Source organism: Gadus macrocephalus, chromosome 21 (genome assembly GCF_031168955.1).
Source record: "Gadus macrocephalus chromosome 21, ASM3116895v1".
NCBI lineage: Eukaryota > Metazoa > Chordata > Actinopteri > Gadiformes > Gadidae > Gadus > Gadus macrocephalus.
In genome coordinates, this window is record NC_082402.1 from 3,825,506 (window position 1) to 3,840,505 (window position 15,000).

Below are 15,000 nucleotides of genomic sequence, written 5' to 3' on the forward strand. Positions count from 1 at the left end.
TTTCCTTCTCTTCTTCTCTTCTTTCCCTGGCTATGCGCTCCTCTCTTCGCTCCTAGCGTCCCCTCTCGTCTCTCCTCTCCTCTTCACTCCTTCCTCTCTCCTTTCCTTCCCTTCCTCTCTTCTTTCCCCGGCTATGCGCTCCTCTCTTCTCTCCCAGCGTCCCCTCTCGTCTCCTCTGCTGTGCGTTTCTCTTGATTCGTTCCCCTCTGATCCCTGGTTGTCGTGTCTCATCATTTACGCTCAGTTGACACCCCTTCCCTTTTCATCTCTCCATCTCTGTTTCATTCTCCACCTTCGTCCTCCCTGCTTTTTCATCCGGCTAATGTGCACATATTGACGTGGCTCCTTCCCATTCTCCGTCAGGTCGCCTGTCTCGTATCCTGACAAGATAACCTTCCATCTTCCTCCCATCAGGTCACCTGCGATGTGTTCTGAGGGATCACTTTACACCTTTTCCTTTCACTGCGTTTGATTATCCAATTATGACTTGATGAAAAAAGAAAACAAGCCTTTCCACAAGTGTGCATAGCAACGTGTCTCTCTGTGCACGCTACGTTTGTAGATATGTTCGATGCAATGCCAGATACGAAAGTCTCCGGGGCTGAAGCCGCTCCCAGTGTGGATCTTTTTGCAGCAGGTACCCCTCCTCCCCCCCACCAACCCCCAACCCACTACCTCCGACCTGCTGATGTGCAAATCCCTACCTTCCCTCTCCGCATCCCTCTGCTTTGCGCGGGTCCCTTGGGCTAAACTAAACGGGGAGAACTCTCTGAGAACGCTGGAGTGAATGGAGAGCGTTCAGAGGGATGCGGAGAGAGTCATGGCTGGGTAGGTTGACTCCCGGCTGGAACGCATCGGGTGCGTACGACGCCCGATGCGTGCAAGTGCGACCCTGCTGCAACCTATCCCACCCTTGAGCAAGCGCTTACCCAGCTCCGACATGACACATGTCTTAAATTACTTAATTTATTCATTATTATTATTATTATTTATTTTGCATTCAAGAATCAACTGTAAGTGATTGAAAACGAAAGTGATAAAATAGCGAAATAGTGACTTGAATGCATTCCCGTCTGGGCTAGCAACAAGCTATTCACCATCGCGGAAGCAGCCTTTCCCTCTCTGCCGAGCATGGTCTACCGCAGGTCGACGATAGCAACAGTGCACCATAAAGAGCCTGTTTAAGCATCTAGGTGTGTGGGATTGCTTTTAATTTGTATTTTCTTCCCCCACACGCATGCAGGCATGTATACACACACGCCTCAGTATGCGTTGGTGGCGTGCGGTGGTGGTGGTGGCGTGTACGGATGCTGTGTCGGTTGGCGCAGAGCGAGTGGCCATTTTGTGTGCGTTTTTTGTGTGTTAAAACGTCGTTGTGTACCTTGGCCCTTCATAGGGGATATGTTCTCCTCTCCCGCCCCCAACCTCTCGTCCACGACTCCCTCCAAAATGGACAGTGGCGCCATCATGAATCTGTTTGGTGGTGGGTAACCGACCGACCTCTCCCCTTCCCGTTTCCTTTGATATCGTTTGCAGAAAGTCGGTGAGATGTGTGTGTGAACGAATGCAGTCAGGATGTTGTGGTTTTCAGTGTTGACCGCTTGGGTATTTCAAGGTTGAGGAGATTCTTTTTGGAAATATCGTTTTGGTTCTGGTATCTTATTTTAGAGTTTTCTTGGTTGGGTTGTGAACCAGATTCTTGTTTGCTGTCTGGCTGTCTGGGACTGGATGGTCTCATGCTTGTTAGTTAATTACTTCATCTCTATGGTAATTTATTTAAAGGTTCAATATGCTAAATATAATTGTTTTTAATGTCCTCTAAAAAAATGATAATGTCAGGTCGACCCTAACTTTAATGCGAAAGAGATCTAGGTAAATTGCTCTCACTCTGAAACAGCTTAGAGAAATCTCATGTTACATTTTAAGTACCAAGCCTCACTGGAAGAGGTTGGGCGAGGTTTGGGAAAAGCAAGGCTGAGGAACAGAGTGTATTTAATTTTTCTCAAGTCATACTGGAGCTAGTTTGAAATCGCAAATAATGCACATAGTTCCTTCAAATTGTGTTGAGAAGCCTTTTTTATTACGACTTTGAATGAAGAGATTATGGAGGAGTGTGTGATGATAAATATAATAACTGTATACACTCAAACGACGTTCCTTTTTAACCCATTGCTGTCTTGCTCGGTGTTCCCAGCGTTCCCAGGTTGACTGTTAACCCCTTCTGTGCCCTCCATGCTGCATCCGGAAACGGCCACGGACACTTTTTTATTTTTTATATTTTAATTTTTTCGCCGCGTTCTGGTTGGCTGGCCAGAACCCGCGGGGGCCGAAGCCACACCCCCTGCGCCCGCGGGCCCAGGTGCCGAGCTGATGTCAGGTAAACAAGGGCTCCACACTTCAGTGCATGACCGTTAGGAAGCGCTTGTTGGCAACGTTTTGATTTAATTTAACTAGTGCTGTCAGTTAAACGCGGTATTAACGGCGTTAACGCAAACCAATTTCAACGGTGTTAATTTTTTTAGCGTGCGATTAACGCAAATCTTTTATTGAAAAAATAAATACCGTTATTTTTTTTTCTTTGGCTCAAAACAAAGAAGCAGTAGCCTGACTGCTATGTTCAAGGCAGTAGCTTTGTATGTTCATCGTTTAATTGCACTATAGGCTTTTCTTTTGTATCGTCCTGTTCTGATCAGTAAATGCCAATGTTGTTATCAATAAAAAAACATTTGCACAAGGCAAGCCGATGCACTTCTCTATGTTGATAAGAAAAATGAATGGGACAAAGAAATCAAGGGATATTTAGCATAGAAAAAATTATTGTGATTAATTGTGATTAATCGTGAGTTAACTATGGCATTAATGCGATTAAATATTTTAATCGCTTGACAGCACTAAATTTAACATTAAACAACCTTAAAGGTCCCATCTTATGCCACCAGGTGTGAGCCATTACAAGCCTCTAGTGACATCACAGTGGGTGTGTCCACCTATATGTATGCCGGATAGATGACCAACCGGCAGATGTTTCCAAATGGCTTGTAATGGCTAATCACACTCACACCTGGTGGTATGAAATGGGACCTTTAAACAACGTTAACATACTGTGACATGACGTTACATGTTTTTCAAAGTGCCATCCATCTAGTTCTCCTATTGATGACTGTTTTTGCCGGTTTTGTGGCCCAAATGTTGTCGATCCTTCAATAACTATAATGTGGGTTGTCCATACCTCAATACCACACCAAAACCTGTATTCCTCATACTCTCTGTATTGTACGTGTTCGGGTCATTGGATGAGGTGCATTGTGTGACGGACCATAGTTTGTTGAACATATGTATTGATAGCTTTATGTACAGATAGGCCTCTCTATCTAACACGACATCATGAGCCATCCATCCCGAATTCAGCACGCATACCGTGTGCATATCAATGAATGAATGAGTCTCGTGGGATTTCCCCCTTCCATCCCCCGCCGCCGTCATTTCACTGGCCAAGTGGCTGTAACCATAGGAACTCTGTCACCCTGGCAACAGTGGCCTTTCTCACCTGTGTCCGCCTGGTTTCCTCGCCCCTGTCTGTGTCTCTGCATGTTACGTAACTGCTGGTCGATGAACACTTCGACTAATACGACCGCTATAGAAACCTAACTTTTCCTTTCCTCTTGCTATCTCTCGCCTTCCTCTGTGTCACAATAACTCATCTGTATCTGCTCTTTGGAATCGTTTATTTTGCATTGACTGTCTCACTCCATTGTGTCACCTCCTCCGTCTCACTTTCTCTCTCTGATCATTCTCTTTTGCTCCCTTTAACACGTTCTTTCCTTGCTTTTCATCTGGCTCATGGTTTGGCTCATTGCTTGCTCCCTGCTCTTTGATTGGGTGAGTGCCACGCTCATTTCCCACAGTGCACTGCTGCATTGCAGTGCTACGAGCTTAGCAGTACCACGCCGCACTGTGATGCCTGGCAGTTGGAATGGGAGTGTGTGTGTGTGTGTGTGTGTGTGTGTGTGTGTGTGTGTGTGTGTGTGTGTGTGTGTGTGTGTGTGTGCGTTTGTGTGTGTGTGAAATTAAGTACCAGCCGTATGTCTCTACTGCAGACTTCTGTGGAGGAAAATGAAATACCGTTATCGTTGCCTTGGTTTTGAACCACTAGTTACTGGCTGGTTTCTTACAGATTTCTATTTGGATATGATTTTGTCAAAGTGTGCGTCAGTGCGTGCAAGTGTGTGTGTGTGTGTGTTCCCTCTGATTATTATCATGTGAATACTAAATCATTGTTATCATAGCGATTACTATACGCATCAATGTATAATACCATTAGTACTAGTGGTCCTAAATTAACAAATTGTTAATGATAAGTTCATTATTAACTAAAGGCTTATCAATGATTTATGACTGAACATTACTGTAAAATGTTACCGGAAAATGTATATATAGCGCGCCTTTAAAACACATCTAAAAATCTCCAATAAAGATATGAGAATATAAAAGCAATTATACACCGCAGACATACATTGTTTATAAAAAGATGCTGTAAACGGAAGCAGTTCATTTTTAGCCCTGCTTTTAGTATTATTCTACTATCATTCCATTAGCCGCAACATAGATATGATCAACATATGATGAGGCACCCGGTTCGGTTCATCTTCTCTGTGAATCTCTGTGAGCCCTCCCTCTAACCACGTTGTGCCGTCCCCCGTCTGCTGTAGCTTTCGATGGCCTAGGAGACGTCATGAAGCCAGCCGTCACCCCACAAGCCGCTGACCTTGATGCCACCATGGCTAGCATGGCGGGGAGTAAGTAGCCCGATGAATTTAGACAACCCCCGGTGTTGTTAAGATAACGAGAGACTGATTATTATCGGAGCTACAGTCACACATTATATTAGCATGGAGCGAGTTGCATCCTTGTTGACTGCAAGGTCTCTTTTTCATGTTTTTTGCGTCATATAAGTTATGTTCATTGAACCTGAGAAATTAGAAAAAGAAAGCTTTGAATGACCCAAATCTGATACAACTGTAGAAAGATGTAAATTCAAAGAAAAGCAACTTATACCTTGTTCTTTCTCTCTCTGTCTGTCTCTGTCTCTGTCTCTGTCTCTGTCTCTGTCTCTGTCTCTGTCTCTGTCTCTGTCTCTGTGTCTCTCTCTCTCTCTCTCTCTCTCTCTCTCTCTCTCTCTCTCTCTCTCTCTCTCTCTCTCTCTCTCCTGCTTGCCCTCTCTCCCCCACAGATCTCTCGCTTGGAGCCCAACCGACTCAGGTAGCTCCCCCAAGTTGGGGTGCTCCCATGGTAAATGTTGTCTGTGTCCTATAGCATGGAGTGGAGCCGCATGGCCGTGACAGACAGGGCATCCAGTCAATCGCAAGTGTCGCCCTCTTCAGGCTCTCCAGGATTATCCAATCGTCATGACATATGACATTCTGAGTGGCCCAGCCAATTAAAAAAAAAATATCAAGGATGTGTCAAAGTAAAAGTCAGACGCTTGTTGTCAACGTTACAACTCCATCCAAATGACTAAAAATGAATACAATTCCAGGCAAAGGTAGTTCAATAACTACTTTAACCTTCTGTTTCTTCAGAAATGTATTTGTTTGAGACCTTCTGGAGAGCGACGAGTTGGCAAGAGTTACTGCTCATAAAGGAAGCTGTAACAACTTCTATGCTTAACATTGTATGATGTTTAAGCAGTAGCAATGCAACCCAAAGCTCCCTGTCTGCCTCTCTTACTGCTTTATTTTTTGCACTTCTGTTTGCATAGAAAGCGACCTAAGCAGCAGCAGGTTTGAAGCAACTAGCTGTATTTTTAAATCAATACATTGTACAAGCCATTTCATCGCCGGAACTTTAAATTTACGCCGAAGGAACCTTTAAAGATTTTTTCCACGATCTATCAAACATTGAACCCCACATGAACCAATTAGGCATACTTTAGACGATCCGGCTCTCTCTATTGCTATACGTCTGGTCCGTTACCTGTTGGTCCTTTGTTTTTCGTAAGCGTTTCGTGTCTTAATGTCTTAGCTTAGCGTTCTACATGTACATCACGTGTGACCCCTTCCCCACTGTCGTCGCCCCCTCTCTCCTGCGTTGCCGCGGTGATGTGTGTGTGTGTTTGCCGTGCGTCTTCGTCTGCAGTGCTTTCACCCGTGGTTGTTGTTGTTGTATGTCGCGTTGTAACATCCCAACCTCCCTCCCTCTCCCTCGACCCCCCCCCCCCCCCCCCTCCTCAATCTCCCCTCCTCCCACCGCAACACCCCGTAGACCGCACCTGCTGGGGTCCCAACCTTTATGGGCGCTTACCCCACCTACAGCATGGTAAGACCGGCAGTCCCGGGACCCCTAGTGAGGCCCTTCCGGGACGTTAGGAACACCTAGCGCTGGCCTTTGACCTCTTCCAGGCAGCCTCATCAGAACAACACAACACGCACATCAGATGTCCCCCCACGTTGAGATTGTCTCTTACTTGTGTTTCTCCTCTCTCCCGCGGTATCCTTGGTAACGTAGTCAGGGTCCCCAGGAGGCGGGGCCCCCATGATGCCTATGCTTAGGCCAGGCCTCCCCGCTGCTGGAGCCGCCACTGGCGCCCCGGTAATAATCAAGGAGCAGAGATACGCACTCACGCAGAACACACGCACACACACACACACACACATAGACTCTTACGTAGACTCAGGGGCGACCGTTTGTGAGACAATAGCGAGGTTTAGCACCTCCTATTGGTTGCAGCATGATTGTACTAACAATACATCATCTGTGGTATTATTCACATTGATTTATTACAGTATTACATATAATAAAAACCAATCAGGGAGGGATATTCAAAGCTTCTAGACCAGCATGTCCCGAGACACTCCTAAAGTCGAGGGGGGATTAGCGATAGCTGAGTTAGCTAGTTGGGTGTGTGTGTGTGTGAGCTTCACCTGCATGACGACCCCAAAAGAGTTGGACTTGGCCAGTGGACGTGTTTTCTGCTGGCGTCGGCGTGAGTGATAACCTGGCGGTGTGTCTGCAGATGTCCCCGGGGGTCACCCAGAGCCCAAGGAGGCCCCCTCCCCCCCGAAACGCCCTGGACGACCTCAACATTAAAGACTTCATGTAGTCTCCTACCCAGAAAGCCCCCCTAAAGGTAAGATGACGTATCTGTCGCTGTGTGGTGGTGCTTGATAACTGTGATGGTTTTCTCTCTGTTTGAGGTTTGCATTTGATACATTTTAATGTTATGTTGATGTTAACAACGGGGCCATAGTGAAAATAACACTAATGTGTTTCATTTTTCCTGTTCACTCTTTCTGCCTTCGTCTCTTTCTTTCATACTCTCCCTCTCCGTCTGTCTGTCTCTCTCTCTCTCTCTCTCTCTCTCTCTCTCTCTGTCTCTCTCTCTCTCTCTCTCTCCCTCTCCCTCTCTCTCTCTGTGTCTCCCTCTCTCCCTCTCTCTGTCTTTCTCTCTCTCCCTCTCCCTCTCTCTCTCACTCCCTCCCTCTCTCTCTCTCTCTGTCTCCCAGAGGTTGTCGTGTCTGGAGCTCTGCAGCTGTGGATGTGTGCGCCTCCCCCTTACTGCCTTCCCCCTCGTTCCAGACCACCCCAATCCCCCCCCCCCCCCCCCCCTCCTCTCAGCTATACATCAGCCATCAGCTTACACAGCCCCTTAACTTAAACCCCCCCTCACCCCATCAAATGTTGTAGCACAACCGTGAATGTGAACCCTAGATACAGAAACAAATATTATTCTGTTTAACGTGTGTGTATGTGTGTGAGTATGGGTGTACCTCAGTGTTAATCTTTGCTTAGTATATTATGATGTAAAAAACAAAAAAAAACAACCCCCAAAAAAATGACCCCCATTGTATTTAGATTCATTCTGGGTTTATGTGTATCAGGTGACTTTTTGAATGGTGGACATGTGTTTAGTTTCATTGACGCATCTTCCCAACCGAGGACTTTGTTGTTAAATGTGGACTGAGTATGGTGTGTGTGTGTGTGTGTGTGTGTGTGTGTGTGTGTGTGTGTGTGTGTGTGTGTGTGTGTGTGTGTGTGTGTGTGTGTGTGTGTGTGTGTGTGTGTGTGTGTGTGTGTGTGTGTGTGTGTGTGTGTGTGTGTATGTATATACCTCACTGGCCAATCCCTACCGTTTCCCTTGTCATTTGACCTAATGGTGAGCTATGTTCATGACATCAATAAACACATAGATGTTCTTCCGTGATTACGACCATCCATTCTCCCTGCCATTGGTACACCAAACCTCTCAGAGAACAGTTCTGAATATCAAAGTGTAACTTTTTGAAAAAAAGCCTCCATCTTGCACTGTTTCTATTTAACAAACTATAGTGCTATTAGCTTAGTCTTTTTTTCCAAAGTTCTTGCTTTCATTTTTATCATTTATGATTATCGATAGCAAATTGTGAACTGTGTTCAATTGACATATGCATTTTAGTATATTTTGAGTATAGATTATACATATTTTTCTTTTAACTTTTTTGAGAACAAAAATATATATTTTTCGTTATTTCAAAAAATCATGGAGGAAAATGTGCAAACAGATTAAAATAAAAGCCCCGGCTTTCTTTGTACATATCTTAAACTGTATTCAGAGGCAGTATTGAATGCAACACCAGCCTCAAGTGTTCTCTGTTGCCCTATCTGCTGGTGTTGAATGGTATTGCACCATGGCATGCAACACGAGGTAAACTCTGGGAATTATTCAATTTCTAAAAAGAAATCGCTCAGCATTCTCTGGTCCTGAACGATGGACAGATATGTAATCTTACTGTACAAGAGGAGGTGAAAATGGTTGATATTATTTAACTTTTGATTGGAATGTGACCCAAGAGGGCAATCTTGGGTACTCTCACTGTAAAAGCACTCAAATATACGCTGGGTGTTCTGTGTGTCGTTTATTTACAAAAGTGAGTATCTTAATCCGTTGTGGCATAACAAAGTGTTGGAAAATAAAATGAAAGTGATTAAAAACACTTCAGACAAACAGGATGTGGATACATAATGTGTTCCTGGTACTCCTTTGAAGGCTGTGTTTTTGTGTTTTTTTTATTTTTATGGACGGGATTGATACCTGAAACTCTCTTACCCCCCCTCCCCACCCCACCCCCTTCCACCCACCACACCGCCACCAGCCCCAGACCCCCCCACTTGCATGTGAGTCCAAATGTGATGCAATAAAAGACAAACTACACTGATCCAAACCAACCTCCGTGACTCATCACTTATCTACCCTGGTATAGTTATGTACACAAAGCTACCATTCATGCTATTGCTACTGCTATATGGTTATTGCTAATAGTGCGATCATAGGAGCTCTACAATAGAATGGACATTAAAATCAGTGTCAATCTGACATCATGATTCTTAAACAACAATTATAATGTATATTATTATTTCTAAGACAGCCATATGTATTGATGCATAATGTATTACAAACAAATACAATATTGACAATGTGCGCAAAACGATGATGACCTTGCTGATATTTATTCATCAAGATTAATCATGAGCACCAAAGGACCGTGATAGGCAAGCACCAGTAACACGTGTATTATCTTGCAGTTATAGGCTATATATATGTATTTTTAAAGTGAACTTGATTTGATTTCTAGGAAGGTTTCAAAACTGATGGGAGCCAACCACGATTTAACTGACGTCTCATACATCCCCGTCTGCAAGGATTTAAAGGGGTGATATAATGCCTCCATCCATCATGCATCTAGGTGGACACACCCACTTGTGTTGTCACTAAAACAGAAAAGGCAGATCTTGTAATGGCTAATCTCACTCACACATGCTGGCATAATATCACCCCTTTAAGGAGGTGACTAGGGATTAGAGCGTAACCGAATTTGGTCTAAATATAAGTAATCTGTTACAACCAAAGGATAGACTGCACGGTCGATGTTTCAAAAGTAAGTCAGTAGATGTTTAGTTCTAAGTTCTCCATTCGAGCCAGACCGTGCCCCCCACACACCTCAAACCGCCTCACAGAGCCGTGGATCCCCGTGGATCCAGTGGCAGATCTGGGCGTACTTGGCCGGCGTGATTCTCACCGCCACGTTGAAGTCCTTCTGCCGGCTGCCCTCCAGCTCCACCCAGCGATGGCCCGAGAACACGCCGATCACCCGCCGCCGCCACTTCCCCTTCCCGCCGTCCACTTCCTGCCGGCCGCGGACGTACACGCCGGCGCCCGACGCCCCCTGCTGGGCGTCGCAGTGCTGGTAGATGAGGTCGTCCGACTCCTGGGCCACGCTGCAGAAGCGGTACACCACTCTCTCGCTCCCGTCCGAGGGCGCCCTCTCCAGGTCGTAGCCCGAGAAGTGGATCCGCGTCAGGGGCTGGTCGCTGGGGGCGACGCCCAGAGACATGGGCGTCTGTTTCACCGGCCTCTTCAGCTCCAGTAGAGCGTAGTCGTAGTCGGCCGACACCGATCGGTTATTGCTCTTGTTGTTGCTGTTGTTGTTGTTGTTGTTGTTGTTGTTGTTGTTGTTGTTGTTGTCATTCTGGATCCAACCGGCGGGAACGTGCGTCTGCTTGACCCTGGACCAGCGGAACACCGGGCGCTTGGGCCGCGCTGTGCTGCGGGGCACGCGCTGCCGACGGCTGTAGCCTCCGTCGGCCGTCCCGACCACTCCCTCCTTCGCTTGCCTCTTTCCTGCAGCCGGTGCCCCGGCCCTCCCCCTCCTTCCCCTTCGTCTGGAGAGCCTCCTTCTCCCGCCCTGCCCCCGGACGCCGTCGGGCGCCACCGGGTCCACGCTGTTGTCCTCCTCGCCCTCGCCCTCCTCGCCCTCCTCCTCCTCCTCCTCCTCCTCCCCGTTCTCCTCCTGGACCGTCTCGGCCTGTCCTCCTCCTCGTGCCCCCGGTCTCCTCCCTCCGCCTCTCCTTTTCCCTCCTCCTCCTCCTCCTCCTCCTCCTCCTCCTCCTCCTCTTCCTCTCTTGGTCTTCAGCTGGAGCAGCCCCACCCGGAGTCGGGGGACCCCCTCCAGGTAGTCCCTGCCGTCGTGGACGCAGTGGGCCGCCGTGAGCACGTGCCTGGGGGAGACCAGGACGCCGGAGCAGCCCGTGGAGAGACGCGCCGCCGAAGCGAACGGGTAGCTGGTGACGAAGTGGGAGCCGGAGATGACGAACCGCCCGTCCGGGCCGAAGACCTGCCGTTTGCCGCGTTTGGGCGCGGGTTCGCGGGACGTCCGGCGTGAGGCGGCGTTGCTGAAGCCGCGTAGAGAGACCTGGGTCCTTGTGCGCGTGCCGTTGTCGCGCAGCGTCTCGTATCCCAGAATCCTCTCTTGCTCGGCCTGGTCCAAGGGAGGCAAGGCGCTTTGGCACTCGATGCCGCATAGAAGCGGCTCCGGGCTGTGTTGGGGGTCAAATTGGGGCCCGCCATGGCCCCTGAAGGCAGACGGGGCGAGGGTCTCTGTGTAGAGGTCCAGCACCACCGGGACGGGCTGGTCACCAACCACATTGTGTTCATCCGGGGTTTCAGAGGCCTGTGAGGAGGAGGCCATGCAGAGCAGCAGGCAGAGGAGTTGCAGGGGGTACATCATGCTGAGAGAGGGAGAGAGGGAGAGAAGGGGAGAGAGGGGGAGGGAGAGAAAGGGGGAAGGGAAGGAGAGAGAGAGAGAGGGGGGTGGTGAGAGCGAGAGAGAGAGGGAGAGAAAAGAGAGAGGGGGAGGGAGAGAGAGAGAGGAGAGAGAAAGAGAGAGAGGGAGAGGGAGAGAGAGAGAGAGAGAGAGAGAGAGAGAGAGACAGGATTTATATTTCAACCCTGCATGGTACATTCATACTCAGCAGAGGGCGCACAATCCCCGTTTAGATAATAGTACGATTCAATTTGTAAACCGAATTTATTTAACAAATATTCTTCCATTTAGAATCTGCTATGTTAATCAAATTTAGGAAGAAAATCATGCCTATTCTACATTTTTTAAATAATCTAAAAAGAAAAGGTTTAACAAATCACATAGATGTGACAATGGGATCACCTCGTTATAGCGTCACATCGAAAGAAGATACAATATTTATGAAATGATTCTACCTAAAGTGACGACTCAAACATACTTATGATAAATAACGCTAACACCAATCACATATTAACTTGTAAAAAGCCAATGAAACCGTTGACAATCATTCCAATGTAGCCTACCTCATTCATGTGAAATCTGATCAAGACAAATTCAATAGCAGTCAGCGATGCGAATTGATTAAAATCCAATCCTCGAAACGAGCAAAATGCCAAGCAAAAGACCGTTCCCCATCATTCCCTGGCTACCGAAGAAGCGGAGAGCAAGGTATATCAAGTCTTTCGGAGAAAAAAAAGTGCAAACGGAAGGGGGAGCGAACTAAACCCAAGACCGTAGAAAGCATGAATGAAGGTTTAAGTATCTCGTGACACGACCGATTTTTTGATTCCACGCATATTTGTGGGTTGTTATCTTGCGATGATGGAATGATCATATGCTCTCTTTTTATTTTTTTAAGGAACAATAATCTGAAATCTTAAATTCAGATTGAGTTTTAAACACACACGCACATTATAACATTATAGCCTACATGCAAATAGGCTGAACTGTTTCATGATTCCAACAGCTGAATAGGTCATCATATTGTCACCACAACCCACATTGAAAACAAACAAAGAAGCACTGTCATCGTTTATTAGCCAATATCTCCCAAGAGTTCAAATAAACCAACATGATAATAGCAATCAATCAAATTAAATTATTTATATATAATCAAGAAATACTATAATGTGTTGTGTATTATTGTGAGGGGAGTAATTATATGTAATTAGCAATAAGAAACGCACAAAAACAAGGGTTTTGACAGCCTTTTATTCCCATAGTGGTGGTGTGATGAAAAGCAGGTTTGTTCCCTGATAAGAATAAGGGGAGGCGATGGCCAGGGGTTGATAATAACTATGGGAACTTGGAAACAAACACATCAGCAACTAAACCTGCTTCTAATTAATCCTGCAACGGCTCCGAAAGAGTGGGAACTGTCTGAAATCCCCCTTGCATGTCTTACGCTGTATTAAGAAGGGGGCCCATAATGCGTCACTGTAATGTCCCATCGGTGCTGTGAGTTGTAGGCCTATGCTGAAAATAAGTAAGTGCAATGCAAGGGGTTAGCCAACAACAACAGTAATGACTCAAACTACACTCAACGCATTCCCATCGTCTCCCGCATTCTCTCCTCTGTTCCTTTGCTGTGGAGGAACCACTGGGGTTGCGCATGCATCTGTTAGCATGCTTATGACAGCATGCTAGTTTTACCCATCCCCAACCCAAGGTAACGGTCAAGTCTGCAGTTTATTGCTAACATTTAGCCACCCTGCCAACACATGGAACAGGCCTGGCTGCATGTACAGTAGTAAGAATGAGAATCAAATTATTATTTTCTTAATATGTATCATTTGGCTAAATATTTGAGTGACAGCTTAATAGGTGTTTCCTTCCTGAGAGAGAGACAGACAGAGAGAGAGAGAGAGCGAGAGAGAGAGAGAGAGAGAGAGAGAGAGAGAGAGAGAGAGAGAGAGATAGAGAGAGAGAGAGAGAGAGGAGGAGATGAGAGAGAGAGAGAAGGAGAGAGAGAGAGAGAGAGAGAGAGAGAGAGGAGCGAGAGAGACAGACAGAGAAAAGTAGAGAGACAGAGAGAGAGAGACAGACAAGTGAGAAGACTATGGAAGCATTTGTAGGACAATAATCAATTTATATTGGCTCTTGAGTTTTAATTATATACCTACATTATTTGGGTCACGAAGGAAATTAAAAACGCAATCATCCAATTTGAATTAGCATTTTCAAAAACTGTCCCGCTAAAAGTCAAAACCCATTGTGCAGCTGAGGCGAGAGGGACACAGATGGCTTGGAGCAACAGGTGTCATCAACGCTCCCTCCTGCTGTCAAAGTGTGCGATTGGCCACGGCCCGCGACCCCGTCCCAGCCACCTCCACTCTTCTTAATGAATCACGTACTCTTGGAACTTTTTGCGGGGAAAAAGTGAAGATATGTCCACCCTGAAGGACAAACTATGTACGCAATGTTACCGACACACAGTGGGAGTATGACAGGTAGCTTATATTGTCACTGCAAATAGTGTGGGGAATGTCACGAAGGTTCCAAGTGTTGATGTGGTGGATGACGTCTACCATGATCTGTACAGATAGAAGTATCATTCATATGGTTTTAATGGAGACTTGCTAGTTCAAATTCATTTAAAAGGTTTTGTGATTAGGGCCCCGCCTGTGAAAAATGGGACGAGCTTCCGCTGTATTTGATTATGGATTTCTATTGGTTTCAATTGTTGAAACTTACTTTGCACTCACAGTCTTCTGAAAAGCAGAAGCAATCCCATCATTCTTTACCCTGTGTTCGGGTGAGTAATGCGGAGTTTGAAAGTACATATCTGACATTCTGCATCAACAACAAAAAACGACACATTTCTTAAAATATATTTGGCAGATTTAAGTCCTTTGTCATACTAACAGTGAGTAATATACCTCAGTCTATGGTCGTACATTCTCTGACGAATGGTCCGATCACTTATGCCAAATCGATCCGCAATCTTTTATTTTATAACTTGCAGTATGTAGCCTTCGATATTCCAAAAGGGAAGGAGATTGCTGGCCGCCCCATTACAACATGGCCAGGAACCAACGGAGCAAGGCGATCAACAATAGCTAAGAGGTTGGCGGTGACCGCTTCGTTGATATCCTCGGTGAGTATTCTGCCAAGGTTTCTTGAATTAAATTGTTCTCAACTAAGTCAGCCAATTCATCAGTGAACGTACCATACCTCTGAAGGACGTCATTAGTTAGCTCGTCATTAGTTAGAGCTAGCTCTTAGATTTCGTGGTTCTTTTTGTACTGCTTGACATGGGCTCTATGAATTAATAAATGAAGAATATTATCATCATCATCTCATCTCATTTTCGTCCGCTTATCCGGGGTCGGGTCGCGGGGGGAGCAGCTCAAGCAGGGGGCCCCAGACTTCCCTTTCCGGGCCA

The 15,000-nt window shown here is 46.3% G+C and overlaps 2 protein-coding genes across 2 annotated transcripts in view; one reads left to right on the forward strand and one right to left on the reverse strand.

Annotated features, from left to right (window-relative positions):
- Nucleotides 1–7,892, forward strand: part of LOC132450401 (clathrin coat assembly protein AP180-like) — a 25,501-nt gene extending 17,609 nt beyond the window's left edge. The window contains 9 exon segments of the mRNA XM_060042505.1: nt 563–637; nt 1,397–1,483; nt 2,315–2,377; nt 4,710–4,796; nt 5,231–5,289; nt 6,262–6,315; nt 6,505–6,588; nt 7,013–7,126; nt 7,503–7,892. Of these exon segments, the coding sequence (XP_059898488.1) occupies nt 563–637; nt 1,397–1,483; nt 2,315–2,377; nt 4,710–4,796; nt 5,231–5,289; nt 6,262–6,315; nt 6,505–6,588; nt 7,013–7,099 (596 nt within the window). The 3' untranslated portion in view covers nt 7,100–7,126; nt 7,503–7,892.
- Nucleotides 7,893–7,972: 80 nt separating this feature from the next.
- Nucleotides 7,973–12,383, reverse strand: LOC132450400 (serine protease 23-like). The gene is made up of 2 exons (XM_060042504.1): nt 12,140–12,383; nt 7,973–11,541 (listed from the first exon to the last, which is right to left on the reverse strand). Exons 1-2 carry the CDS (start codon nt 12,142–12,144, stop codon nt 9,975–9,977), a joined length of 1,572 nt encoding a protein of 523 aa, XP_059898487.1. The 5' UTR covers nt 12,145–12,383; the 3' UTR covers nt 7,973–9,974.
- Between the last annotated feature and the right edge of the window lie 2,617 nt (nt 12,384–15,000).